Here is a 20,910-nt window from a genome sequence, read left to right as displayed (position 1 = left end):
TCTTGAATCTTTTGGTCTGGAACAAAAAAGAAAATGATGCATTTAGTCCTGGTTCACTTAGGACTTCATTTTTAACACCGAACCTAAAGATACAAAACAAAAAACAGCTTTTATGACATGTATTTTGCGAAGGAATATCCAAAAACAATGCTGTGTGCTAAATGTGCTCATTGTATGTGCATACATATTATGGTCTAAGTAAATTTTTTATTAGATTTTTTATAGCTCATGCCGATACAATATGTAACAGAGGTCAGATAGTGGGAGCTGTGCTGGTAAACCTAACTCCCCTGGCCTCAAAAGGTGCACTAGCGACTTAACCGTTTTTTTGCACAGCCTTGAATGCACAGCCTTGCTTGTTTTGAGCAATCTCTCGGCACGAGTTACAACCCATGTAAATATATTTGTATTTCATGCTGGAGTTGTACAAATGAGGGTACTTTCTAACCCCTTCGCACAATCTCTCGAAATATTGTCACAAATATTGTCAGCAAATATTGTCGCTGTAGCTTGCATGTGTTCCGGTCTGTTCTGTTTATGCACATGAATTTATTAAATGCACATGTGCAATCTACGCATACAAAGTACAAGTAGTTACAAAAATCCAGAGGGGTTACATATATGTGCTACAAAATGCACAGTATGTATATGACACCATATCCCGATTTGCTTTATTAATGTCTGTTGGTTTGAATAATGGTTTTACAGATGGAGAGCTGTATGCTGGCACGGTCAGTAACTTCCAAGGGAACGAACCTATCATTTACAAAAGCCTTGGCCAGGGCACAGCCTTAAAGACTGAAAACTCACTGAACTGGCTTCAAGGTAAGAGCCACATCCACCACAGACCTGCTTTTAATAGAGCAGATTCACTAACAGTTGTGCACAGTATTTGAGCATAAAAACCAGCGTATTAATCACTAACCTCCTGCAATTCAGTTTAACTAGACGCTAATGCTTAAGGAATTTTTTCCTCACATTTGTCATTTATATTCACAGTAAAACTGATTAAGAACAATATTTATTGTGAAAAGTGATACAAAATACACTTGATACAGTGCTTTTTACCAGGTACATTAAAAGGGATAGTTCATCCAAAAATGAAAATTGTCATTATTTACTCATGTCGTGCTAAAAACTTCGAAACACAAATGAAGATATTTTTTTATGAAATCTGAGAGCTTTCTGTCCCTCCATTGACAGTCCATGCTATTTAGTATTATTTATATACTGAATTAGCTTTTATTTTTATATATTCAGTTGTCAATTTTTTTAAGTATTTCATCAACTATGACTATTTTAACTAATTTTTGTTTTAGTAATATTAGTACTTGAACTTATTTATTTCAGTTAGAATGCAATGCTTCTAATTTTCATTCTAAGTTTTTATGTTGAAGTTTTTCATCTAATATTGAATATTGATGACAGAATTTTCATTTTTGGGTAAACTATCTCTTTAAGTGACTCAGGCGCTCCAATAACGCAAACAGCATGCAAGTAAATGGTTCTATAAATGGCACAATCCCCCCATTCTGTTTTCTTTAGGGACTCAGTCCCCCTGATGTTACCATTAAGAGGCCGTTTTGGCACAGCAGAGAGTTATTCATATAAAGCAAGACTACAGAGAACAAAACAAATCAATTTAGTGTCAGTTTACACAGTCAACCCCTTCTCACTTTACTAAAGAGTACTGAATAATCGCTTAATAATTTGCCATAAGTGGCAAAGTTGATGAAAGACGCATTTGCAAAATCGATCCTGAGCACTTTAATTGTGTAACAAAAGATCTTCTATTGGTAAAGATTGTCATGTAAAAAGGGTTTCAGGTGGACCAGTGGCTATATTTGTGACATAAAGTCCACATTACTTACAAACGCTGCCATCTCGGCGTACTGTCTATGGTGTAGATTGACACTTGTTTTTATTTCTCCCACAGACCCTGCTTTTGTGGGCTCAGCCTACATTCAGGAGAGTTTGCCCAAAGGCAACACAGTCGGCGATGATGATAAGATTTACTTCTTCTTCAGTGAAGCGGGAAAGGAGTTCGATTTCTTTGACAACACCATTGTGTCACGCATCGCTCGCGTGTGTAAGGTGAGGGACACTTTGGTGTAAACACAATGTCGAAGGGAGTTGGATGTGGGCCATTTTCCCTACAGCAATAATCCAACTACATACATGTACACACACAACATTTATACACCCCCCAATGAAGTGTAAAGGAATACATGGCAGTATGTTTGTGCATGTTAATATTAGTGCACATATATAGGACATAGTGTGTGTGTGTGTGTGCTCAAATGGCCGTGTGATCGCTTCATTTGTCACACTGAGGTGAGAGAGGTCCACTGCCTTTCAGAGAGATTAGGAGGTTTGTGTTTCAAAGACACATTCCTCAATGCAGAGCTCTCGCTTTACTTGGTCCGCCTCTAATTCTTATCACCGCTCAGCAAATATTAGCATTCATCTGTCGAGTTGAGGGGCAGCTGAAAATGCGCATTGCACACACACACAAAACACTCATTCCTCACTGTTCTTTCCACAGAGGAATATAATACCTGTAGAAAGCTATCCTATGGGTGCTTCCAGTTATTATTGAGCCAATCACCAGAGCCATAAATGCTATGTGACTAATTGGCCGATGGTATCATTTGTGCACAGTCCTAAACTCTTCACTAGAGAATAAAGAGGGAAAAGAGCTAATATAATTTATATAATATATATTAGTCCAACAGCAACGGGTGTTTTCACTGTTTGTATCACTCTACTTGTCTGTTTGTTTGTTTCAGACAGACTAAGCATTGATAACAATCTCTTTATGAGAAAGTCATTGAATCATTGACTCAACCAGTTTGTTCAAACCACTGATTAATTAGTGACTCTATTTATGTAAAAAACATTGAATCATTGACTCAACCAATTTGCTCAAACTACTGATTTATTCAGGGATAAAACAAGTGACTCTCACGTGAGTGAGCTGTTGAATCATTGACTCAGTAGATTCATTAAAACCACTGATTTATTCATGAATGAAACAAGTACTTTTCTTTATTAGCAAGTCATTAAATCATTCACTAAAACAATTTGTTCACAACACTTAATTAATCAGGTGACTCTCTTTTTTGAGTGAGTCATTGAATCACTGAATCAACCAATTTGTTCAAACCGCTGATTAATTAGTGACCCTATTTTTGTAAAAACCATTGAATCATTGACTCAACCAGTTTGTTCAAACCACTGATTAATTAGTGACTCTATTTATGTAGAAAACATTGAATCATTGACTCAACCAATTTGCTCAAACTACTGATTTATTCAGGGATAAAACAAGTGACTCTCACATGAGTGAGCTGTTGAATCATTGACTCAGTAGATTCATTCAAACCACTGATTCGTTCATGAATGAAACAAGTACTTGTCTTTATTAGCAAGTCATTAAATCATTCACTGAAACAATTTGTTCACAACACTTAATTAATCAGGTGACTCTCTTTTTTGAGTGAGTCATTGAATCACTGAATCAACCAATTTGTTCAAACCGCTGATTAATTAGTGACTCTATTTTTGTAAAAACCATTGAATCACTGACTCTGCCAATTTGTTCAAACTACTGATTCATTCAGGGATAAAATAAGTGACTCTCTTCATGAGTGAGCAGTTGAATAATTGACTCGATAGATTCATTCAAACCACTAATTCATTCATAGTTAAGTTATTGCATTTACTAGCCGGGGCTAATGGTGCTATGCTAACTTTGACCCTTGGTATTTTCAAACGCAGTGATGACAGCGGTGAATAGAAACATTCAGCGATTGTCATGTAGCTCATTCAAATAGGCTTTTCAAACCAGCTTCACTAAGAATAATTATCTAATGGTTTCCGTTTTCACACCAGCTAATTTACCAAGTGACAGCCAATAGAAGGTTCACACACTCCTGTCTTCCTGCCTTGTAATATGGATTATCACACAGGCTGCATGAAATGCCTCCTGACAGTTAAATGGTTGCCATGCCAGGGGAATGTGTCCTGCTTATTGGCATCCAGTACCTTAAACATTATCCCAGGTTCCCTTTTTAGCATGCCCCATATTCCTCCTGCCAGATCCACTGGAGCCCAGTCATGAGAAAGGGAATGCAATGATTATGTTTATGAGCTTCATTTTCTTGGTATTGTACCTTATCTCCTCTCATATAGTAAACAAATGTAATGACTCCTGCAAAGCTCATTAGTAGACTTAATTGTTGTGCATTCTGTGATGTGACACGCAACAAAGCCACGCTCACGGGCTGATGCACGAGCCCTTTCCTATCACATCTTTGACTGAAATTTAATTTTATTTCCTTTGCCTATGGTCTTCATCTCAAATCAGTGCATTTGCACACAAGGAGTGATCTGAATCTTAAGAGAGTCTCTACGTTGCCAGTTGGGTTAAAGCACTGACCCTGTCTGTTCTGAATGGTGCATGAGCGGAGTGCAACATCTGCAAGATTCATTTGCCTTCTCGTCTTGCTTTTGAAGTCTGAGAATGATTTCAGTTCCACTGCACTGTTTCTTTTCTTTTTGACTCCTAACTCACCTCCAATCAAGTGTCACTATAATATGGATATTGGTGCACTCTTGCACCGATGACTGTGTCAAATTCCAGTGGAAACTGTGATGCGTGTCAAACTATCCATTTACGTACTGCAACAATTCCTTATTGTTTTAAGATTCTTTCTGAATTGCGCCTGGGGTTTGGGTTTGAAAGCGTACCATATCATTTACACTCAGAATGACAATGAGCAGAAGCTGTAATCCTTTGATTTCAAAATTGAAATGAATGGCATACAGTATGTGGAAGCTTCTGTGCATATATATACATAAGCAACATGAGTTATGTAATCAGATTACTTTTTCAAGTAACTAGTAATGTAAAACATTACTAATTGACAACAAAATATCTTAGTTACTTTTTCAAATAATGTTAGTTACTTTGTTTTCCCATGTTTTGACTGTCAGCTCTCCTGTCCCCATGTTGAAAAAATCGGAAGTGATTACAGAGGCGTTGTGTGTGAACATGATGGTTATTGTAGTTATTGACTAAATGTGAGCATTTACTCATCTCACTTGCACAAAAACATATTCAGTATTCCTCAAAATGAATAAAAATTATGAATTGCAAACCTGCAATAATTCAATATTTTAAATTACACAAATATACTTTATGTATTTAATCTCACTTTATTAACCAACGTCTTTGCTGCTGACTTTCGATGATCCAGTTCAACCAAAACTATAAGCAAAAATGACTTTAAACATCACATTTGTTTAATTTTTTTATGTTTTTATTGCTTAAGTAAGAGTGTTTCTTTCTTCTTTTGTATCATTTCACTTTTGGTGTGAAAGGGCCTTTGCATTTACATTTGCCAAAATTAGAACTTTAGTTTTTTTGTTATTAAAAAACAAACAAGCAAGCACAGTCCTGGTGAGAAAAAGTAATGCAAAAGTAACAGAACATTACTTTCCATAAAAAAGTAACAAGGTAATTAGTTAATTTTTAGGGAGTAATGCAATATTGTAATACATTACTTTAAAAGTACCTTTCCCCAACACTGCACCTCATTAAAAATAATAATACCCTTAAATGATTTTAACTTTAAGCTTAAAGTGTTAGTTCACCCAAAAGTGAAATTTCTTTCATTAATCACTCACCCTCATGTCGTTTCAAACCCGTAAGACTTTCGTTCATCTTCGGAACACAAATTAAGATATTTTTGATGAAATACAAGTGTATCTGATCCACACATAGGCAGCAACGTCAGTGCACCTTTTGAGGTCCAGAAAGGTAGTTAAAAACATCATTAAAATAGTCAACATGACTATAGTGGTTCAACCTTAATGTTATAAAGCGACGAGAATACTTTTTGTGCTCAAAAACGAAACAAAAATAATGACTTTATTCAACAATTTGAACTGTTGTCATACATAGTGAACTACAGGCTTCCTAGTTTACGTCCGAATGCCTGCTCATTATTGGCCGGATCCTGTATCAGCATCACATGCATGCGTCATGCTGCTCACGTGTTCAGCTTCGGCCAATACTGAGTTGGCGTTCGGACATAAGCATATACAAAAATATCTTAATTTGTGTTCTGAAGATGAACGAAGGTCTTGCGGGTGTGGAACGACATGAGGGTGAGTAATTAAGACAGAAATTTCATTTTTAGGTGAACTAACCCTTTAAATTAAGCTTTGGCGAAAAACAATGAAGCAATTATGGATTAGCTTAGCAATTTTATATAATGCTGTGAAGAAAGTATACTGTATGATTTTGATGGTCCAAGAACTTTCATGGATTATAGTGTAACTCAGCCTTCAGCTGTAGGTTCACAGTGCTAAACTCTGTTCAGTGATGTGTGGGAGTTTCCCTTTAAAAGATTTTATTGGAATGTGTTGTTGCCGTCCTGCTGGTGAGGGAAGGCGTTGTCCTGCGTGCTGGATTACAATAATATTATAATTAGAGGAAAGATCATTTTCATTGGAGAGCAGCTGAGATGGATGAATAAAAATTGTGCTTTTGGGACCTCTGCTTTACGTGCCTCTGGCCGTCGTTCAGGTCATTTGTACTACACATTTTCTGTTTCTCTGCCTTGCTCTTTGCCCAAACTTCTCTTTCTGTTCTCGTCTTTGATTTTATCTTTCTGGCCATTTGTTTGTTCAGGTGTTCAGTATGAAGTTCTGCGAGGGTTAATACTAATATAAAGCTGCCCTGAAAAACAAAAATATTTAGATGATTCATGGTGTAGCTTTGTTCTTCTTCACCTGTGTCATGGAGTTTATTATCCAACATCCCTTCCTTTTGTAACTTTTTTTTTTTTTTTTTTATGTATTTTTCTCTTTAGATGACTTTGGCTCTTATTTTTTAAACCAATATTTGTCTTACTTTTTAGGGTACTTTTTGTATAATAGACCACAAAGGGGAATAGTGCACCGTACTTAAAATCAAAGGGAGAAGTCAAATCAGTATCAGATTAAGCAATTGTTTTTGGTAATCCAAGAATTAGTTACATCACGTAAACACATCTCATTTTCCCTTTTGTCTTTTCTTTTTTATGTTGCAGTATTATGTTGAACAGCAAAACAGATCCATAACATTGCCCACTAATGGGAAAACCCTCATAACTGGCTGTGTTTTCTCTTCTCTTAAAGCCCTTGAATTATTCTGCCTGTTTTGTTTAAAGGGACTTAAAGTACCAAAGTTAAGGCCTTTACAGCCTCAGGGCCCCAATTATAAAAAACACACTGTTGTACTCAGTCTTAATGCACAACATGTGATAGAAGCTGCGGTCCTTGTCCAGTTCTAAATCTTTATGTAACAGAGAAAGTTGCCATCATAATCAAAGCCATCAATGCATTTCCATTGGCTGATGCACCAGCTTGTTGGAATCGACAGCAGCTTCTGGTTCCCTCTCGTGGTCAGAAATGCTCATAACAAGTCTTTGCATATATCCTCCTCAATTTACTTTCACATTTATTGCAGATGTTTTTATCCAAAGCAACTTCAGAGTTTACATTATGCCAATATTTGTGATTCTTGGGAATCAAACCATATAATACCAGTTGTGCTCCAGGAACACATAACAGTGTTGTCATTGTTAACTAATGCTAAAACTATTAAAAATAACTGAATTAAAGCTGACGTGATTTTTTTTTTTTTTTTTTTTTTGTCCCAAGTCCTTAATAATACCAAAAAAACAAAGATATGACATCCAAAGTATGTAAGTCAGTACAACTAGATCTCTTTATTGAATCCAAAAGGTTTTAATTATATTTTGCAACATATAAAGGTGTCAAAAGGTAATTCGGTTTAACTGTCCAATAAATATTTTAAAGTGTAATAAATGTATATATTTTTTATTCAGGCATGATACATCATATATCAACATAGTGCAAAATGGTATTAAAATTATGTGTAAAAGTCATTGCTTTGTTATGAGGAAGAATGTCCGGAAAAATGAATTTCATTGGATGTCATTCGGAGTAACCGATATAAAGGGACCGTTTTGGATCAAGTCATGCGGTCAATATCATGACAGGATGTGACATCATTCAGACACCTGCAAAGGAACACATGATTATGAAGCAAAGTAACTAACTCTCTCTTAACTATTTGAAAAATTCACGTTTTCACTTGCTCATACGCATGTCCCGAAACATCAGGTCATTCGGTACAACCGCTATAAAACATGGAAAATGTTGTAATATTTTAAAAACTTGTACTAAATATAAAAAATGTATGATTGTCCTTTTGCTAGCTAGCTAGCTACCTGGATATCAGCATTGTTTGAAAATATCGTCATTCGGTATAACCAAAAGTGTCATTCGGTAAAACCGAAATTTTACTTAAACCGAATGAGTTATTTGGTTAAGCTTAAAGAAGCTTAAAGTACTAAAATGATTAAAACTAAACTTAAAATAAAATCATGCTAAAAAATTAGCTAAATAGATATATTAAAAAATCTACTAAAAATGGCAAAATAAAAAAATAAAATGAAAACTACATTTATAAAAATAAAAGCTAATTCAAAATATTAAAAAATACTATACTATAAAACTCTTATAACACTGATTTCTGTATGTATTTCCACAGGGTGATAAAGGTGGAGAGAGGGTTCTTCAAAAGAAATGGACGACCTTTCTGAAAGCCCAGCTCCTGTGTTCATTACCGGACGACGGGTTCCCCTTCAACATCATCCAGGACATGTTCGTATTGACCCCCAGCAAAGAGGCCTGGAAGAGTACTGTGTTTTATGGAGTCTTCACCTCACAGTGGTAACGTATTACGCTATATCTCCTGAAATCGCATTTAGAATAATTCAGTGAATACAGATGTGTCTATGTTTGTGTTCCTCTTAAACCTTTGAGAAAAAGAAGAAATTCAGCTTTCATTTCTGTTATTGAACCCTGCCTGGCACTCAACCAGACTCCTTTTGCTGTACTTAGTGTGGGAGTTGTGGGTATTGATTGAGTGCATTAACATGGGGCAAAAGAGACAGGACAGGCAGGAGATGTCAGCGAGGCTGCAGAGACTCAGAATAGCCTCCCTCTTGTGTCCGCCTACACACCTGTTATGTCTGAGGTTAAATAAGACGCTTTTGCATTTTGTGTGCACTCCGATTTTTCAGCTCCTGTTACTGTGTCTTTAAGGTGTAAGGTTGTTATTTTATAGTGTGGTCATCATCTGGGTTTGATGAATATGCATATGCAGAGCGGTTGTAATGAATGTCGTGTTTGTGTGTACAGGTACAAAGGTGCTTCAGGCAGCTCGGCTGTATGTGCGTTTACCATGGACCAGGTTGAAGAGGCGTTTAATGGACGTTACCGGGAAGTTAATCGAGAGACGCAGCAGTGGTACACCTTCAACCACCAAGTACCAGAACCCAGACCTGGAGCGGTAAGTTTTGTGTTATGTTCAAAAACAACTAGATGGAACGCAACAGAACCAAACATGGGGGTCTTGAGGTGTGTTTTAAAAGGGAAAGTTCACCCAAAACTGAAATTTCTGTCCACCAAAAAAACAGCACTAGATGCAACACATGGAATTGGAATTAGAATGAGGAATTTACTGAATTGCAATTTAGAGAAAATCAATACATGTAATGCATTCTGAGAAATAAGGCTACATTCACCCTGTGAGCCTTAGTGTTCAATTCTGAATTTTTTTGTATAGCTGTTCACATTGTTGTTTTAACAGATTTCCAGTGTGAACAGATTATGGTTCTGAACTGACCTGCATGCGCAAAAGAACGATACAAATGGAGTTGCCACAAAAATGGGTTTTTCACTACAAAATCCACTCAATTGCTTCTCAAAACTAGTCCAAAACTAGCCCAATCGCATTCTGTGGGTATCCCGGTAAAAATCACGCACTTGGCAACACACAAATCATACTGAAGTAAACACAGAGGGCATTAAAGTAAACGATTACGCATTTATTCATAGTGTGATCTGCCGCAGAAGCCAGTGAAATTATGCACAGGCAATATGAATAATAAAGACAAAGATGTGACAAAAGAGAGCAGAGTTTTAAAACTTTTATGATACGAGCCCTCATGTTTTGCTTGTATTACAGAGCTGTCTCTCTAATACTTACAAGTTCTGACACATCACTGCCCTTCTACTGACTATCTTTCGCAACTGTCTTGATAACGTTGGGTATGTTAAATCTTTCTCTCATGAGCGCAGAATCGTGACGAATGTTGATCTCATGAATGTGATGGCATGAATTCCGACTGTTCACACTGCGGTCGCATTACAAAACATCTGACCTGTATCGGATTTAGTACCACATATGGAAGTGGTACTAATGGGAATTGAAAAGATCAGATTCCATGTGGTTTGTACAAACCCGATTCCAAAAAAGTTGGGACACTGTACAAATTGTGAATAAAAACAGAATGCAATCATGTGGAAGTTTCAAATGTCAATATTTTATTCAGAAGACAACACAGATGATATATCAAATGTTTAAACTGAGAAAATGTATAATTTTAAGGGAAAAATAAGTTGATTTTAAATTTCATGGCATCAACACATCTCAAAAAAGTTGGGACAAGGCCATGTTTACCACTGTGTGGCATCCCCTCTTCTTTTTATAACAGTCTGCAAACGTCTGGGGACTGAGGAGACAAGTTGCTCAAGTTTAGGAACAGGAATGTTGTCCCATTCTTGTCTGATACAGGCTTCTAGTTGCTCAACTGTCTTAGGTCTTCTTTGTCACATCTTCCTCTTTATGATGCGCCAAATGTTTTCTATGGGTGAAAGATCTGGACTGCAGGCTGGCCACTTCAGTACCCGGATCCTTCTTCTACGCAGCCATGATGTTGTAATTGATGCAGTATGTGGTCTGGCATTGTCATGTTGGAAAATGCAAGGTCTTCCCTGAAAGAGACGACGTCTGGATGAGAGCATATGTTGTTCTTGAACTTGTATATACCTTTCAGCATTGATGGTGCCTTTCCAGATGTGTAAGCTGCCCATGCCACACGTACTCATGCAACCCCATACCATCAGAGATGCAGGCTTCTGAACTGAGCGCTGATAACAACTTGGGTTGTCCTTGTCCTCTTTAGTCCGGATGACATGGCGTCCCAGTTTTCCAAAAAGAACTTCAAATTTTGATTCGTCTGACCACAGAACAGTTTTCCACTTTGCCACAGTCCATTTTAAATGAGCCTTGGCCCAGAGAAAACGCCTGCGCTTCTGGATCATGTTTAGATGTGGCTTCTTTTTTGACCTATAGAGTTTTAGCCGGCAACGACGAATGGCACGGTGGATTGTGTTCACCGACAAAGTATTCCTGAGCCCATATTGTGATTTCCATTACAGTAGCATTCCTGTATGTGATGCAGTGCCGTCTAAGGGCCCGAAGATCACGGGCATCCAGTATGGTTTTCTGGCCTTGACCCTTACGCACAGAGATTGTTCCAGATTCTCTGAATCTTTGGATGATATTATGCACTGTAGATGATGATAACTTCTGATATTGCTCCACTATTTTTCGCCCAGCATTGGGGGAATTGGTTGATCCTCTGCCCATCTTGACTTCTGAGAGACACTGCCACTCTGAGAGGCTCTTTTTATACCCAATCATGTTGCCAATTGACCTAATAAGTTGCAAATTGGTCCTCCAGCTGTTCCTTATATGTACATTTAACTTTTCCGGCCTCTTATTGCTACCTGTCCCAGTTTATGAGATTTGTAAATTATTGCATTCCTTTTTTATTCACAATTTGTACAGTGTCCCAACTTTTTTGGAATCTGGTTTGTACTGTTCATACTGTCATGGGGAAGACACACTGACTCTGAGTCACATGTGGGCAAAAGAAATCAGATTTGGGCCACATTTACCTGCAGTGTGAACGTAGCCTTTATTACAAATTTCATTCTTAGGCAGCATTAGGCAAAGCTAATTCAACCGTGAGTTCAGGTCATCTGAGTACAAGATCTTTTCAATCACACTTCAGATCTGACTTGACATTGGTGTTTTTGTTGAAAATTACATTGATTTTGGCGTAATGAAGCTGCCACTCACCAAATATCACTGACTGCACCGAGGAAAAGAGGGATTTAGATATTGTGCAGTGTTTCTGAAGCATTTTTTCCATCTTCCTGCAGTGCATCACCAACGCGGCCCGTGCCCAAGGGATCTCCTCCTCTCTGCACATGCCTGATAAAGTGTTGAACTTTGTGAAGGACCACTTCCTCATGGATAGCGTGATTCGCAGCCAGCCTCTGCTCCTCAAACGAAACGTGCGCTACACGCAGCTCGCTGTGCACCGAGTACAGGCTCTTCACAAGACCTACGATGTGCTTTTCATCGGCACAGGTGAGGTCTTAGACCATCGCAAATGCATGTAAAGCTTGGGAATACAGCACAGCAAATCTGATTTTATACTAATATTCCTGCATTAAAGGCTTTTAGATTGTTGCCCCAATCCACATTAGGATTTAACTATAAGGGATTTAAGTCCAGGATTTTAGACTTGGGAAATCAAACCTTAATATCAAGCAACATGACTTTATCGGTTGCTTTAGACATTCAAGCTGGTTTGTAACTACAGATTCAGTGCTTAAAGGGGTAATTCACCCCCAAAATGACATTTCTGTCATCATTTACTCATCCTTATGTCTTTCCATACTGGTATGACTTTCTTTCTTCTGTAAAACACAAAGGAAGACCAGAAAAATCTGGACTGATTTCAACCATCAGATTTGATTCATAGTGGAAAGAAATCTGCCAAGTAACAAATATACCTTGTTGTGCGAATCCATTTGGAAGAGTTTTGACTAGCTACTGATCTAACCTCAAAATATTACTCACAATATAAAATTTATTCTTAGGTTTACTTTATAAAAATCATTAAAGATTTGTCTCACATCACTTGTGTTGTGTTTCAGATGACGGCAGGATTCACAAAGCCATCAACGTTAAGCACAAGATGTATATCATTGAAGAGCTGGTGATTTTCCCCGAGCCTCTTTCTGTACAACACATCGAACTGAATGATGAGAAGGTACTTCATTTTTCGCTTAAACTCATCCACTTTTTTTGTACTTGTTATGCATGCTGAAGAACGTAATGCATTAGTGAAATGACAGCGTGGCCGGAAAAGGGACCCTTCAACCGTAGAGATAGCGAGGCCTGGAAGGGAGATAATTGCGTCCCTGTTTCTCCTCTGGGGAACTGTGTGAACAGATGGGAAACAAACAGTGTCTGCCCTGTCTATACATTGCTCATTCTATATTGCATCTGTATATTTTGCACCATAAGAACTATTTTAAAAGGCTTATTGTCACTGCAATTATCATCTATTAGCATTTACTGTTTGTATATCAATCGTCTTTCTACACTGGATGTATGATTGTCCTGTAGATCCTAAGGGGTGTCCGTCCTGAGAAAGTGTCTCATTTCTGTTGTGTTTGCATTTCCAACAGGGACTGTTGTTTGTGTCCAGCTATTCTGGGCTGGTTGAAATCCCTCTTGCCAACTGCTCCAACTACCAGAGCTGTGGAGAGTGTGTGCTGTCTAGAGATCCTTACTGTGCCTGGACAGGGAAGCAGTGTTCAAATATCAAGCATGCTCCAGCTAAGAGGTTAGTGTATTTCCATTACTTGTACTAGCATCCAACTATTACACTCCAATTATTATACTAACATAAGTATTAAAATACAGTTTAACGTTTATAAGGTTACACTTTATTTTAAGGTGTCTGTGTTATAGTGTACAGTTGTACATTTAAGTACTGAGTAATAATAATTAACTACATGTACTTACCATAGGGTTAGGTTTAGGATTAGGGTTAGTCACATGTAATCATGCATAATGTATAGTTATTACTGCTGTAACTACATGAAACCTATGTAACAAGGACACTAAAATAAAGTGTTACCATTTAAAACATTAACATATAGTGTGTTTTCACTAAACACACACGTACAAAAATGAACAAGGTTTCCTTGATTACTGAGTGTGTGAGTGTATCATTATTATTTTTTACAAATATAAGGAATTATTAATTCATAAATATTAGTTTTTTTTGAGAGGACTATGCAACATTTTACAACCTGAACTAAACTTGCCTGACAAATTATCTGATATTTTAAGAGCTTTATGACCTTGACACACATCCATGAGGGTTTGCATGGGTCCTCTGTTTTTTTTTTTCTTCTTCTTTTTTTTTTTTTTGGTTGCAAAAGTTTTTTCATATATTGATAATATTTAAACAAAACTGCTTTACTGCTTATTTATTTTTCTAGTAATAATAAACGATTATGGCAAACTACTTAATAAGGCTTTCTTTTTTTCTAAATTATGATAATCAGGACAGGTGTACAGTCCTGATGTTTTTACTTCATGCCCCCAAAAAATATTAAAATGAATTTTACTTAAAAAATGAAAATTATGCTAGAAGAGATTGAAGAGATTTACTTAGAAAATAGAAGAGATTTACTTCATGTTTAAGTAGGTCTGTCATCTTCAATGACACATAATCCTTTAGATTTGGTGCTTATTATTATTATTATTATTATTATTATCAATGTTGAAAACAGTTGAGCTGCTTAATTTTTTTGTGCAAACCGTGATATAGTTCAGGATTCTTTGATGAATAGAAAGTTCAAAACAACAGAATTGATTTGAAATAGAATTTTTTGTAACATTATAAATGTCTTTACTTATGATCAATTTAATGCGTTCTTGTCAGAAAAAAAAGTATTATTTTTTTTTCTTAAAGGTGTCATCGAACGTTTTTTTACAAGATGTAATATAAGTCTAAGGTGTCCCCTGAATGTGTCTGTGAAGTTGCAGCTCAAAATACCCCATAGATTTTTTTTTATTAATTTTTTTAACTGCCTATTTTGAGGCATAATTAGAAATGCGCCGATTCAGGCTGCGGCCTCTTTAATTGCTCGCAAGACTGCAAGTGTTTAAAAATGAAAATAGCGACGGCTCTCTTGTCTCTGTGAATACAGTAAGAAACCGATGGTAACTTTAACCACATTTAACAGAACATTAGCAACATGCTAACGAAACATTTAGAAAGACAATTTACAAATATCACTAAAAATATCATGTAATCATGGATCATGTCAGTTATTATTGCTACATCTGCCATTTTTCGCTGTTGTCCTTGCTTGTTTACCTAGTCTGTTGATTCGGCTGTGCACAGATCCAGACGTTACTGGCTGCCCTTGTGTAATGCCTTTCATAATGTTGGAAACATGGGCTGGCATATGCAAATATTGGGGTCATACATATTAATGAGCCCGACTGTCACGTAACAGTCGGTGTTATGTTGAGATTCGCCTGTTCTTCGGAGGTCTTTTAAACAAATGAGATTTATATAAGAAGGAGGAAACAATGGAGTTTGAGACTCACTGTATGTCATTTCCATGTACTGAACTCTTGTTATGCAACTATGCCGAGGTAAATTCAATTTTCAATTCGATGGCACCTTTAAATCTTACTGACCCCAAAATTTTGAACAGTGTTTTTTTTTTTAGGTTACTCTATGTATGAATTGAATTTTAGTCTCATCCTTGCTTTTTTCTTCCTAGCCAATGGCTACAAGATGTAGATGATGCCAACACTGCCATGTGCAAAATGACAATGCCAAGCCCCCGTTCTGTAAGACCGACTCCACCACGTGAGTAAAAGCCATGCTTTGCAATATCTAAACTCAGTGTGATTCAATATTTGAAGACTTTATTTCCATCAAACCACAAATTGCCATAGAGTGCATGATGCTAAGGCAAGCTGAGACAGTTACAAAAGCACTGCGGCATGTGGCATGACCAAACGCATTTACATAGTGCCTCCGGCAAGATGCTCTGATAGACTGTAAGTAATTGAAGTGGTTGCATGGTGGTTTGCTAATAAGTGAGATAAATGTTTGATTTATTGGTAACTAATAAGACCATCTAACCCACAGGTGTTCCATCATGTCATGTGGTACAAATACCAGTCAACACATTTACGGTTCTACCCTGCAAGCTGCGATCCAACTTGGCCGAGAGGCGATGGGATTACAGTCCTACCGCCGAGCAATTCGTCTACCATAGTCCTGACGGCGGGCTGGTGGTTGTAGCCCAAGTGGATAGGGAGGAGATCTATGAATGTTGGTCCGTAGAAGGCGGCTACCGACAACTTCTGGCCAATTATTGCGTTAAAGCAGAGCACGAAAGCACCACCCTGACCGGACGTTCCCGAACGCAGCTCGTGCCCCAAGGGGAGGCGATTATCCTGCCCGGGGAAACGCGGTCGCCGCAGAAAACCAAAACGTACTGGAATGAACTGATTGTTGTGTGTGCCTTACTCGTGTTCTCCCTGGTGGTCCTGTCGCTGTTCGTGGCGTACAGGAACCGAGATAGGATGAAGTCCATGCTGAAGGAAGGCGAGTGCCCCAACATGCAACAGAAGAAACCGCGAATTCCGGGGAAGCACACGGAAAGCCTTCCACTAAACGGCAACAATATCCCGCCCTCTGTGTCTGACCACAAGGGCTACCAGACGCTCAATGATAACTACATCTGCAGCACTCCAACCCACGAATGCTCCTCGCCCGAGAACAGCAAGAGCTTCTCGGAATCCGAAAAGAGACCATTGAACTTAAAGGAGAGCCACGTGGAAATCTCGCCGACTTGCCCGCGGCCTCGAGTACGACTGGGCTCGGAAATCAAAGACTCGATCGTTTAAGTCTGTTTGGGATGACTGTTAAAAAAATAGTGGCCTCTGAACTGAACAGCGCCAAGGGAGGGACAGACTGAAAATGACTGGAAACGTACCATCACTGGGTTTTATTTTGCACTTTGTCTCCTCTCATTTTGTCTTGGTGATCTGTTCACATTTCTCAGTCACTGCCAAGTCTGTGAAGCACCCAGAGCCACGACGAGCGGGACGCAAGGCCTAGAGTACGCTTTGAAAAAAATAACGGTGGGCATTGCGAAAGACGCCAGTCCAGTCGTCCCGCCCGGTCCGTCCAAAATAAGTCTGGTGGCATCTGTGTGAAAGCAATACGATGCCCTCAGGGTTCACTAACCTGTCATGCTCCCATCTCATCCCTCGGCCTGCCGCGTAGAGTTGGTCGTCCTGTGAACGAGAAGACGAAAATTCAAACTTTAGTCTATAATAGAGTCTCTGCTAAACATAGTGCCTGACGTGAGATGATTAGCTGACATTTCAACACAATGTAAGATGTAGTGGTGCATCAAAAGCTTTGATGGTATATGCAAAACCTTTGCGTAGTATATCATCACGACCTCAGCACATTGCAGGCATACTATGCAAATCACATAAAGGAGAAGCATCGTGTAGAGAGCTAAAAAAACAGCACACGGCTGTCCTAGTACAATAAGTGATGCCACGACCTCAGTATTCTACACTACTCCTCAGAGGTACACACGTTTAATAATGTATGCAAGTGAGATTGAGGCATAGAAAAAGCCCACAATGGGGATTCAATGTGTAGAGAACTCCAAAGAAGGCATGTTAGCAATACTAACAGTACATCCAAGGCACACATTACATTCTGAAGGTGCAGAAATATTCTTTATACCCCAATCAAAATCAGTTGCTTATTGATCAGTGGTATTCAAAAATCATTTAAAGCAGTGGTTCTCAACCTTTTTTCTTTCTTTTTTTTTTTGTTTTTTTTTTTTGACTCCAAGGCCCCCCAGTGTCCACAACAATATATACGGAAGAGGATTAGGGCCAAGCAATAATAAAAAAATAAAACCATCTCGAGATTAAAGTTGTTAAATTCCGAGAAAAAAAACGTAAAATTTCGAGAAAAAAGTTGAAATAAAATGTTGAGAATAAAGTCATTAAATTATGAGAAAAAAGTTGTTAAATTACGAGAACAAATTCGTTAAATTACGAATTTGTTCTCATAATTTAAGGCCTTTTTTTCGTAATTTAATGACTTTATTCTCATAATTTAATGAGTTTATTCTCAACATTTTATCTCGACTTTTTTCTCGAAATTTAACGAGTTTTTTCTCGTAATTTAATGAGTTTATTCTCAACATTTTATCTCGACTTTTTTCTCGAAATTTAACGAGTTTTTTCTCGTAATTTAACGAGTTTATTCTCAACATTTTATCTCGACTTTTTTCTTGAAATTTAACGAGTTTTTTCTCGTAATTTAACGAGTTTATTCTCAACATTTTATCTCGACTTTTTTCTTGAAATTTAACGAGTTTTTTCTCGTAATTTAATGAGTTTATTCTCAACATTTTATCTTGACTTTTTTCTCGAAATTTAACAAGTTTTTTCTCGTAATTTAATGAGTTTATTCTCAACATTTTATCTCGACTTTTTTCTCGAAATTTAACGAGTTTTTTCTCGTAATTTAATGAGTTTATTCTCAACATTTTATCTCGACTTTTTTCTTGAAATTTAACGAGTTTTTTCTCATAATTTAGCGAGTTTATTCTCAACATTTTATCTCGACTTTTTTCTTGAAATTTAACGAGTTTTTTCTCATAATTTAGCGAGTTTATTCTCAACATTTTATCTCGACTTTTTTCTTGAAATTTAACGAGTTTTTTCTCGTAATTTAACAACTTTAATCTCGAGATGGTTTTATTTTTTTATTATTGCTTGGCCCTAATCCTCTTCCGTAAATATCTGAATGTCCCTTTCCAGTTGTTTATTTACTGATAAGTAAATTTTTTTTTTAAATAATATTTTTTTACTCACAATTTCTACCTAAGATTTTATTAATTTACATGGCTTCTCCTTAAAATTAGGCTTTCTCAGATTTTTGGAATCCTGGTTCTTCAAAGACAAAAAAAAAAAAAAAGTTTTGTTGGGGTTGATTAATAGTTTTAGACTTATTTCATTGCTCATTCAATCTTATTTTTAATAATTTTAAGTTATCTTGACGACCGTTTGGCCCCCTGGTTGTGAACCTCTGATTTAAAGGGATAGTCACCCAAAAATTAACCTTCTGTCATCACTTACTCTACTATCATCAAGTTTGTTGTTCCAAACTTGTCTCCAAATCTGTCATGTTAAAAAAAAAAATGTCCAAAAATTGTCCAAACAATTAAGTCAATGGAGTCCAATGTTGTTTTGTATGGAAGCTTGTTTCCTCCATGAAATAAAAAATAATAAAAAAAGTAATTACGACTTTTTATCTCACAATTCTGCCTTTTTTTCTCAGAACTGTGAGAAATAAACTCACAATTGCAAGTTATAAAGTCAGAATTGCGAGTTATAAAGTCAGAATTGTGTGAAATAAAGTCAGAATTGCGTGATATAAAGTCAGAATTGTAAGTAATAAAGTCAGAAAGTCAGAATTGCATGATATAGACTCGCAATTGTGCAATATAAAGTCAGAATTGCATGATATAAACTCGCAATTGCATGTTATAAAGTCAGAATTGCGAGATATAAACAATTCTGAGAGGAAAAGTTGCAAGTTTATATCTCACAATTCTGACTTTATAAGACGAAATTGTTTGTATTTCCCAATTCTGAGAAAAAAAGTCAGAATTGTGAGTTTAAATCTAATAATTGAGAAAAAAGTCAAAAGAAAAGTGTGAGATGCAAACTCGCTATTGTGAGAAAAAGGCAGAATTGTGAGATAAAAAGTCACAATTACCTTCTTCAGTTTTTTATTTAGTGGCAGAAACAAGCTTCTATAATTTTGGACCCCACTGACTTTCATTGTTTAGACAAAAACAGCTGAAACATTCTTCAAATGATCTCTTTTTGTGCTCAGCAGAAGAAAGTCACAGAGGTTTGGAACAACAGTAAATGATGCCAGAATTTTCGACATAAATATTTATTAAGTAGTGCATAACACAGTCAATGGAAGTGACCAAACGTCTCTTGAGATTGTTTACTTTGATCCAAATTTTTTTGTTGTGCCAAAAGATTTTCGATTTTCTCATTTAAGATCTCTCAGAAGCCCAAGTGGTCTACGGATCTGTCAAGAGCTGTTCTCTTGAAACAAAAGTGTACTTCTCTCAGATTAAAGACATTTATATTGCCATGTTGTAAATTTGAATGATGAATTTGCATTCGGACAGAATGAAAATGACTTTACATGCCAATTTTATGCTAAGCTATGAGATCTATGCTCCCGAAGAGTGTAAAGTGACCAGCAGATTTTTTTTCCGTGAAAAAGTGCCATGTTCACTATAACACCTTAAGTCAAAGCAGGCTAAAAGATGTTTTTGAGTGGGAGCAATGACATATAGGTATATGAAACTACGTTATAAATTGTCAGCTGCCAAGAGTGTCATACTGGTTCGATTTCAGACAGTACATACTTGGTTGCTGCAAAGCAATGGCATGGTAACTTATACACAAATGTAAGTTACTACAGCATAGCATCAACATAAGGATCCATGTAAAAATGTATAGTTAAGAACACACACACACACACACAGACAAAAAAAAATAAGAATAATTTTTAAGAAACATCTATTTCCAGTATCAAATTTTCCAGTAAAATTCCCAAAGACAAGCATTGTATATTGCACCACCCAAGTGTGTAATGTTTCATTGCCATTGATCTTTAAAGATCACACAGACATTTGTATTGTGAATGTAGTTATGTATTGATTGAAAGTGTTCCAAAATTCTTCTTTCAATTGAAAAATTGTGTCTTATTTAAATTTATGCTGAATGTTTGAAAGCGGGACATTTACTTTCACATGATCTGATGGACAATGACTTTGATCACAAGGTTGTATAATTGCATTTGTAAGAGAAGGTAGTGAACGACATTTAATTTTTTTACATTCTGCTTTTTTTCTTTTCTTTTTTTTTACCAGAATGCATTACAATTCATTTTTTTTCTATTGTACTTGCACAGAATGTGGCAATGGTTAAAAATGAAAGTGTCTGGGAATGAATGT

At 36.8% G+C, this 20,910-nt stretch overlaps 1 protein-coding gene across 3 annotated transcripts in view; it reads left to right on the top strand.

Moving 5' to 3' along the window:
• The window catches only part of sema4ba (sema domain, immunoglobulin domain (Ig), transmembrane domain (TM) and short cytoplasmic domain, (semaphorin) 4Ba), a 98,153-nt gene extending 80,367 nt beyond the window's left edge, over nt 1-17,786 (top strand). For all 3 annotated transcript variants that reach the window (XM_048167917.1, XM_048167918.1, XM_048167916.1), the window contains exons 7-15: nt 709-825; nt 1,937-2,094; nt 8,630-8,811; nt 9,283-9,433; nt 12,157-12,367; nt 12,940-13,055; nt 13,477-13,634; nt 15,598-15,686; nt 15,972-17,786. In XM_048167917.1, the coding sequence (XP_048023874.1) occupies nt 709-825; nt 1,937-2,094; nt 8,630-8,811; nt 9,283-9,433; nt 12,157-12,367; nt 12,940-13,055; nt 13,477-13,634; nt 15,598-15,686; nt 15,972-16,735 (1,946 nt within the window). In that variant the 3' untranslated portion in view covers nt 16,736-17,786. The remainder of the gene's footprint in view (nt 1-708; nt 826-1,936; nt 2,095-8,629; nt 8,812-9,282; nt 9,434-12,156; nt 12,368-12,939; nt 13,056-13,476; nt 13,635-15,597; nt 15,687-15,971) is intronic.
• The last annotated feature ends 3,124 nt before the right edge of the window (nt 17,787-20,910 follow it).

Source organism: Megalobrama amblycephala, linkage group LG19, assembly GCF_018812025.1.
Source record: "Megalobrama amblycephala isolate DHTTF-2021 linkage group LG19, ASM1881202v1, whole genome shotgun sequence".
In the NCBI taxonomy this organism is placed as follows: Eukaryota; Metazoa; Chordata; class Actinopteri; order Cypriniformes; family Xenocyprididae; genus Megalobrama; species Megalobrama amblycephala.
Note: the sequence above shows the minus strand (reverse complement) of the source record. Positions and strands in the feature narration are given on the sequence as shown.